Genomic DNA, 9307 nt, shown 5'->3' on the forward strand with positions numbered 1-9307 from the left:
TATCGAGCTAAGTGGCGTGCTGCTCTGAGGGCATTAAATACCCAATATATGACTGATTAGCTCCAGCCCTACGCTAATGCATTTGGATTGAATCCAAGAATGGTGTGGATTTAAATTTCCCCTTCTTTTCGAATTAAAGTTAATTTGAATTTAAATTTCACGCACCCTCGTGATGAGACCACCACTAATGATGATAACACCATTATTACACAATGGGATGAGCAATAGGAAGAGGATATTGTTTGCCCTAAACAACTTCTAAAAGATTCTCCAAAAAAGTGACAGAAACAGATTGGAGAAAAATACACGCAACGGCCATTTCGATTGTCGAAAGATACATTCGGATCAACTCTTTATCCAACGGGCTCCTCGTTGTATTATTGGGTGTCACACTCGTACGTCAACTCTTTTGGCGGGAAGCCCTTTGCGAACAAATATAGTGTTGGGTTTCAGTTGGAGTAAATGGAAAGAGTGGGCATGGCGTGTGAAATGAAATGAAATGGTCTCTACCCTCGCAGACCCGTGACCATGTCGCATATGATTCTTTCCTCCCATGGCCCAGAAGATAAGGTTAATACATTTACGAAAATGGAATTTATAATCATCCTATATCCCGGTAACCAATAGCTTTTCACTTACCACGTGGGTCTGCTATTGTAGAGCGCGCCACCATCCGTCATCTAAGCATTTTATTTCAATTTCCATTTGCAGGCATCTCATTTTCTTCTGGATTTCACTCTCTTTGCATCCAGATTTCATTCCTCTCTGTCTCTCAATTACTTGTCATTGAAGGAAACAAGCATCAAGAAGCCATTGTTTGAGCTGTCCAGGGAAATTAAAATGCCATCACTTGCAGAGGAACCTGCTCGCTCTTTACAGCCCCACGGATCATCTTCATCTTCGTATATTCTTCTGGTGAGTTACGTTCCAACAAATCATATTAAGCAATTAGCAATCTCCAATTTCTGGTTTCTAGATTTTGAAATGTATGGTTGAATTATGTGGGTTATTGTTAAATCGAATTGGGTGGAGGATACTCACCATGCAGGTGCAACACTTGATTGAAAAGTGTCTTGTGTTCAACATGGATCAGAGAGAATGCGTAGAGGCTCTTTCAAAGCACGCCAATATACTACCACTAATAACCATTACAGGTATTTAATTATAAGCCCTGCACACACCTAGACACTGCTGCTTCACACCAATTGAATTTCCCATTCTGTCCATGTTTGTTAGTTGCTTACTGTAATTTGTATGAATTGTAATTTGCAGTGTGGAATGAATTGGAGAAAGAGAACAAGGAGTTCTTCGCCTCCTATTTCAAAAACATGAAAAACATGAATCAAGAAGATTAATGTAGCCAGGTCAAGCGCAAGTAGATATGGAAAGTTTCTCCTGAATTTCCTGGTTTGGTTTACTCAATGTATAGCTTGCCATCAGCAAGCAACTGAAACTTGTTATGCGTTTGGCTTTTTTCTGTAAATATGGGGTTTTAGAGTACAGCTTCCCTCGGCAGAAATTGAGACTGCCTATAGGGTTTTTTTCTGGTTTTCCATGAGGATAGCTATCCACCAGCAGCAGCAGCAACTGAAACTGGTTATGTGTTTTCTTCTGGTTTTCCATTATCTCCTATCAGATATGGAATACTGGTGTAATTGTTCTAAGTTTAAACGTATTTGCTTATTTCCTTTGTAATCAGTGGCACTATGGAGCAACTCAGTTGCCACTGTTTTTAATTTTTATAATGATATGATTTTCCAATGAAATGTTAGCTAATTTCCTTTTTGAAAAACGCAAAAGGAAAATGTTTAATATTATATATTAAATATAAATAAATATTTTATGTTTTGAAAATGGTATAATAAATAAAAATATAATATTAAGATATTTTTTTTTGAAAAATCCCATAAATAGATATTTTCAAAATATTTCATCACAGCAATATATCGAAAAACATCTCTAATCTTCTTAATAGCAAATATACCATCTATGAATTAATTAAAAATAAACAATATGTTTAAATGTAACCTGTATTAATAGGTTACAAATTAAAAAATAATTTAATACTTATTTAATAAAAAAATATTGTAACATTATTATATAGTTATTTTGTATTTTTTAAGTAATTATAATTTTTTTAATTGTGAGACTGGATATACAATCTTGTTAAGTTTTCAATAAATTTAGAACAATTAAATTAATTAGATATTGTGTTTGATTAATTATTGCGTTAATGGAAAGAAAAAATTATTATGTTTAATTGTAGTGCTAGTAGAAAGAGAAAATTATTATATATTTGGAGGCTTTCTTTCATCCAATTGATGGTCATAAATGAATCACCCATGAGGTGAGGTTTTTGAATTCCTCTCTAAAACATATTTTAATATGTAATATAAAGTCTTGAATTCCCCTTGGTTATTTATTCTTCTTCATATATTACTTTTGAATTGAAATATATGTGTCTATAAAAGATATAGAATGAAGTGGATCCCACTAATAGAATTTGGGCTTTGATCAGCCCCATCAAAATATTCCAAGCTAAAGACTTGTCCACCTCTATCTTTGATAGACTTATCTATGGTTTAACCTTTGGAAAAAAATTATAATCTACAAATAAAAAATTAACCTAAACAACTACATGATAAGTAGACATCATCTTGAGTAGGAGAAAATAGGAGATACTTGTTGTAATGCGAAATCGGGAGCGCAGGATGAAGCCAGGGTAGGCGAAGGCGTGGCTGCCCAGGCCGAGGGTTTGGAACCTGGCAGGCAGCGGAAGAAATGATGTGGGAAGCTGACAGTATGAGCAGAGACAACGTGGAAGCGAGTGGAATAATCGACTGAAGGAAGGCGCGATTGAGACAGCTAGGGGTTTTTTTTAATAGTTTTTCTTGGTGGAAAAGGGTTTCCATCCAAAAGAGTTGATACCTAGGTGTTGGCACCGAAACCGGAAGTCTCGAACTGCTACGATTAGCGAGGAGCAAGCCGCTGGTGGTTTCAAGGGTTTGTCTGCAGGTCTTAATCATGGTTAAACAATGGGAGGCCCTTGACCTAGAACCGGTGCCGGAGGATATTCTCTCTGTTTGGGGGAAGGACCTCATGGCACAAAATGTGGAATGGTATTTCGGGGCCGTCGGCAGCCATGGGAGCGTGAAGCCCTCTGTGGAAGAATCTGACTTTAATATATGTTCCAAAGGTTCGCTGGGAGGAAGACTCGATCAGGCTGGACAATGCATATTCAATGCAAGGGATCCTCAAGAGGTAAGGTTACAGAATGAACCCAGTCATATTGTATCTCCTTGGTTGATTCAAGGAAGGAAAGGGAAGGGACCGGCCTCGGGTCCAATCCTTTTAGGGGGACTTGAAGATATCGTTAATTTGGGGTCGGCACGAGGGCTCTGAACCAGAGGGGTAAACGAAATTGGTCCAAAGGTTATCAGATCCATCAATGCCGAAAATCTAGTAAACCCTAGTCGGTTATCAACTGTGGTTGCTCCGGAACCTGGAGGATTTGTGGAACTGAGGTCCAGCTTCATTAGCCCTGGCAATAAGAGGCCCGAAGAGGTGTTTGAATCTATAGGAGTGCTAGGGAAAGTTTCAGGAGGTGATGCAGCTCCAGAAGATAAAACTCAGAGGAATCACTCAGACCAGCAAGAAGGGATACCCCAGAAGATCGTAAATACACAATCCAAGGAGGAGGGTTTGGTGGTAAATAAGACAGGGGAAAAAAGGAAAAAAACGAAACCCATCAAGAAGAAGGATATCGAAGATAATTTAGTGCTGGGAATGGATGTTCAGGTGGATGAGGCAATAGAAGTGGCTGAATGTACCCTAGTTGGAAGAGCGAGGGGGAAGAAACATTCAACCCAATTCATTAAAAATTGGGGAGAGCAGGAATGGAAGACGGATCTAGTTAAAAACTTCAAGGTCGCGGCTCTGGCAAAAGGATGGTTCAGGGTGAGATTCGAGAATAAAGAAGTAGCAGACTGGGTAATGGCGAGAAACTGGGCATTTGGTAATTATCCAATACTTTTCAAGAGATGGAGCCCATTGTTTGATGCTATGCATGAAAGGACAGATACATTTTCAGTTTGGGTACGAGCTCTAGGATTGCCCTCATTTCTCTAGGTGGAATCAGTTTTTAGGTCCATTGGGAACAGGTTGGGCACCTTTCTGGAGGCGGACATGTCGTTTCTTCAAACCCAAAATATGGCGATGGCCCGGATTCTGGTAAATCTAAACCCCAAGGGAGGACTCGCGGAGAAGATAAATCTCCAATACAGAGAATATGTTTTCGAACAGATTCTTGACTATGAGCATCTTCCTTTCAGGTGCCATAGATGCCACGTTTATGGACACCTAGCAAGAGACTGTCCCATGGGAAACCGTCGAAGAAGGAACCAGAAATCGAAGGAAGGAGAGGGCATGAAAGCGGATCAGGATCAGCAAGTGCAGGAAATGGAGATAAAAGAGAACCCGGTGATGGAGTCAATGGAGGTGGATAATCACTAGGGGGAGAAGGAATTAGAGCAGATCTCAGACAACCTTCCAGTTAAGGAGGGAAGGACCGGACCAGGGCTCGATAATGAAGGTCCGACTGGAACAGAGCCTGTCAACGAAGGCTCGAATCAGCAGCCTAACAAAGAATTCCCAGCTTCCACAAGTACAACTCCATTTGAAGACCCTTCGGGTAAGAGACTAGACTCAAGTAACCCATCTTTAACTCTCTCTGAATCTAAAGATGATTGCTTGATTTCTAGTTTGAAAACTAAAAAACGCACGCTTGATGATCAATGTAATGTTGAAAATTTTGTTGAAAATATCACGATTGCTATTCCCTCCATTGATCTGAACTGTGATGATGACCTTCCCGAGGAAGTTAAACCTGTCTCGGCCTCCCTTACTTGCCATTATAATCTGAGATCCTTAGATAAAAAGCCTGAGCGACTAGGATCTATTGGAGGAATAGGTCGAAGTTCTCCTCCAAAGAAGAAAGTGAGGGGTAGGAAATCACTTCTATCAAATGCTAAGGTTAGAGCAAAGTTTGATGTGGCAGATGGGAAACAAATGACAATTCATGGGGCGCTTAGAGCAGGAAATCCCCAAGAGACAGTGATAAAATGATTTTGTTATCCTGGAACTGTAGAGGGTTAGCCAGTAAACCCAAAAAACTAGCCCTAAAGGAGTTGGTCCTGAGCTCGAAACCTGATTTTATTCTTCTACAAGAAACTTTAGGCAAAAGTACAGAAGTAGAAAAAGCTCTTATGACTCTACTCCCGGGGTGGCGGTTCGCAGCATTGGATTCTATCGACCACTCGGGAGGTTTGGCTATTGGATACAAAGAAGGAAGAGTGAGAATCTTAAACCAATGGGGCTTGGAGCGTGCAATGGGAGCAGAGATACAGTCTCCAGACTTTGATGTTCCTCTTACAATTGTGAATATATACGGGCCCTGTCAGGGAAGGATGGAGTTCTGGAACGACCTTTTGTCAAAAGACATTATGGGAAGCAGCAACTTGGTATTGGGTGGCGACTTGAACTTCTCTATAGGGAGGGCCGAGACCTGGGGACCGGCGGCAAGAGAGGATCTGCTATCAGACTTTTTTCTAAATGCCATAACCTCTCATAAGCTCATAGACATAAATCTCATTAAAATGAAACCCACTTGGAGGAATCGAAGAGTGGGTGAAGCCACAATAGCTAAGAGACTGGATCAGTTCCTCTTGAGTGAAGATATGACCTCCAGCATTCCTATGTTTAGGCAATGGGTGGGAGAAGGGGGTAACTCGGACCATTTCCCGATCTTTCTAGAGTTATCCAAGCTCCCTAGGAAACCAGCAGCGCCTTTTAAATTCAATGCATCATGGTTGCAAGAGGAATCCTATGAAAAACTGTTCAAGGAAATATGGACTCATCCAGATGGAAGCTCCCAAGAGCGGAAAGGGTTACAGTTCATGGAAAATTTAAAAAAGCTAAAAAAGCAACTATTGAATAGGCAAAATTAAGGAGGGAGAGACAAGAAGAGGAATTAGCCCATATCAATGAAGAGCTCCAAAGGATGGAATGTCCAGAGAGAGATGGATATGAATCACAGGAGTCAAAAGAGAAAATTTTACTGCTTGAAAAACAGAGGGATCAAATTCTTTTGGCAAGAGAAGAGGAATGGAGGCTAAAGAGCAGGGCAATATGGCTGAAGGCTGGGGATGAAAACACGAAGTTTTTTCACAACTACGCGAAAGGGCGGAAAAATGCAAATACAATATGGAAACTAAAAAATGAGGAGGGTGAAGAGGCTAACACTTTCGAGGAACTCTCCCTTCTGGGGAGGAATGACTTTCAGAATTTGTTTGTGGATCAAGGGGAAATCACATTAGTAGAAATAATCAGGACCACCCAATGTTTTCCCAGATATGTAGAGGAGGAGGAAGCAGAGAGTTTAATGACTGAAGTATCAAAGGAGGAAGTTGAATGTGTTATCAAATCAATGGCAAAAGATAAGAGTCCAGGCCCAGATGGGTGGACCATAGAACTCTTCCAACATTTCTTCGAACAAATTGGGACAGAACTAACAGAGGTAGTGGAAGAATTGAGGAAAAGAGGAGAGGTATACAGTCCTTTTAATGCAACCTTTATAGCCCTTATTCCGAAGAAGGAGAATCCGGACACCTTTGAAGACTACAGGCCCATATCACTATGCAACTGTATTTACAAAATCATTGCCAAATTGATCGCAGTAAGAATAAAACCAATTCTTTCAAGATGTATCACTAATGAGCAGTTTGGTTTTTTGGATGGTCGTCAGATCCACGAAGCTATAGGAGTGGCACAGGAAACTATACACAGTGTCAAGTAGAGGAAAAGCAAGGGAGCAGTGATAAAAATTGATTTATCAAAAGCCTATGATAGAATAAATTGGGTTTATATAAGGATGCTTCTCACCCATTTAGGATTTAAATATGACTTCATCAGATGGATAATGGGATGCATCTCAAATGTTAGCTTTGCAATTCTAATAAATGGTGCAGCCTCGCCTTTCTTTAAAAGCTTCAGGGGGTTAAGACAAGGCTGCCCCTTATCACCCCTACTCTTCCTACTGGTGGCAGAAGGCCTGAGTCATCTAATTCGATCAGCCAAAAGAGAGGGAGCAGTAAAAGGTTTGGAAGTAGCAGTCAACATGTTCATCACTCACCTTTTGTTTGTGGACGATATCTTACTGTTCACAAATGGAAGCCTGAATGAAATTAAGGAATTAAAAAATATTCTCGACCTTTTTATGAAAGCGACTGGAATGCAAATAAATTACAGAAAGTCCCAGCTTATCACTGAAGGCTTAAACAGGATTGAGAAAAACCAAATTTCATCTATTCTTCCCTTTGAGGTGTCCAGCATGGAGAGTTCATTCAAATATTTAGGCTTTTGGCTGAAGCCTAACGCCTACAGAAAACAAGACTGGAACTGGCTGGTGGCCAAAATCGAAGCCAGATTATCACAATGGAGCTATAAATGGCTCTCCCGAGTAGGAAGACTGACTTTAATCAAATCAGTGCTACTAGCCATGCCAGTCTATTGGGCTGCATTAACATGGGTTCCCAAAGGGATTCTAAGGAAAATAAATAGAATATGCAGTAGATTCCTCTGGGCGGGCTCGAAGGAGGAACCTGTTCTTCCATGGGTAGCCTGGGACAAAGTAGCCAGACCAAAAGAATGGGGTGGATGTGGGATAAAAAACCTCACAGACTTCAGTATATCTCTGGCAGCAAAATCAGGTTGGAGAATAATCAAAATGGAGAATCTTTGGACAAAGGTGGTAAAAATGAAATACATAGAACCCACCCCGTTAGAAGAATGGATCAGAAATCCAGTAAAGAAGGAGAAAAATGTTTCGGTGGTGTGGAAAGCCACTGTGGAGGCATTCAAGGTTATTGAACAAGGGCTGGCATGGCAGATTGGAAATGGTGAAAACCTGAGGGTCGGGAAAGATCCTTGGGTAGGATGCAATGAAAAATATGCTCTCTCTCCAGGTCTAATTAGACATCTAGAATCCAAAGGTATCAGGCATCTAAGTCAAATAGAGAAAATTGGCTCCTCCTCGATATGGGGGCAAGCCTGGAAATCGGGTGAAGAGCTAGGTCTACGACAAGCCTGGTGGAATGAATGGAAGGTATACACTGAAGAGTTAGCTCAGTCCAATGTAAGGATTAGGGACAGACAGGATCAGCTAGTCTAGGCTCACGCGGAAAATGGATCTTACTCCCCAAAATTCGGATACAAATATCTTATGAACAGGAAAGGATGGGGAGAACCAAAATGGTGGAACAAACTGATATGGAAACTTAAATGCCCAGCAAAAGCTAGACTGTTCTTTTGGTGCATTCTAAAAAGGAAAATTCCTACATGGGACTCTATTCAAGCTAGGTATAAACAAGGGTCGGGGAGATGCCCTCTATGCAAGTCGAATTCTGAAAATATAAGACATATATTCCGGGCATGCCCCTTTTTCAAATCAGTTTGGGCAGAGGTCGGGAAACTTATTGGAAAAAGGATTGAATTGGAGGGGGAAAATGTACAAGAGGTATGGGATAAATGGTGGCGCAATTATCCCGATGGGAAAATGAGGAATTTACCTCCTATCATATGCTGGGGAGTCTGGATTGCAAGAAACAGGAGTATTTTCATGGAAAAGGAAACTATAGCTGAATCAATTGCAATTCAAAGCACCTCTATCCTTGAAAATATCCCAGATTCAGAGGAAGGAAACAATACCAGGCAGATAAGGGAGGAACAGATCAGAGAAGGAATCCCATGGGCATATTTTGATGGGGCTTCTCAGAACAACACAATAGGAGCAGGAATGATCATTCATTTAAACGAAACCCAGTCTTTAAAAGCATCTGTAGGGCTAGGCACAGGGACAAACAATTTTGCAGAACTTTTAGCCTTAAAACTTCTTCTATGCTGGCTTATTCACAGGAACATCCTCACAGTTCAGATCTTTGGAGATTCTTTATCTGTTATTCATTGGGTCAATGGTAAAAGTAGATGTCACAGTTATATGCTCAGACCTTTGCTAGAAGAAATTCTGTCCCTGAAGATTTCTTTTAATGTTTTTTCAATCTGCCACATCTACAGGGAGCGAAATGTTACAACAGACAACCTTTCTAAAGAAGGTATAGAGCAAGTTATGGGCAGTTGGAAAATAGTGGAAGAAGATCAGGGACAGATCCGTGTGTCGGATCAACCACCATACTCTTAATATTTCCTTACTTTTCAGTTTTACAGTTTATAATGTTATTTGAAAAACAGTTGG

The 9307-nt window shown here is 40.5% G+C and overlaps 1 protein-coding gene across 1 annotated transcript; it reads left to right on the forward strand.

The window, feature by feature from the left end:
- Positions 1–654: 654 nt before the first annotated feature.
- LOC149185683 (uncharacterized) lies at positions 655–1683 on the forward strand. The gene is made up of 3 exons (XM_089412466.1): positions 655–915; positions 1049–1154; positions 1273–1683. The coding sequence occupies exons 1-3, from the start codon at positions 841–843 to the stop codon at positions 1353–1355; spliced, it is 264 nt and encodes an 87-aa protein (XP_089268592.1). The 5' UTR covers positions 655–840; the 3' UTR covers positions 1356–1683.
- Positions 1684–9307: the final 7624 nt, after the last annotated feature.

This window comes from Pinus tabuliformis, chromosome 3_1, assembly GCF_031772625.1.
Source record: "Pinus tabuliformis cultivar Carrire ecotype Pingquan chromosome 3_1, CPIR1, whole genome shotgun sequence".
Classification (NCBI taxonomy): domain Eukaryota; kingdom Viridiplantae; phylum Streptophyta; class Pinopsida; order Pinales; family Pinaceae; genus Pinus; species Pinus tabuliformis.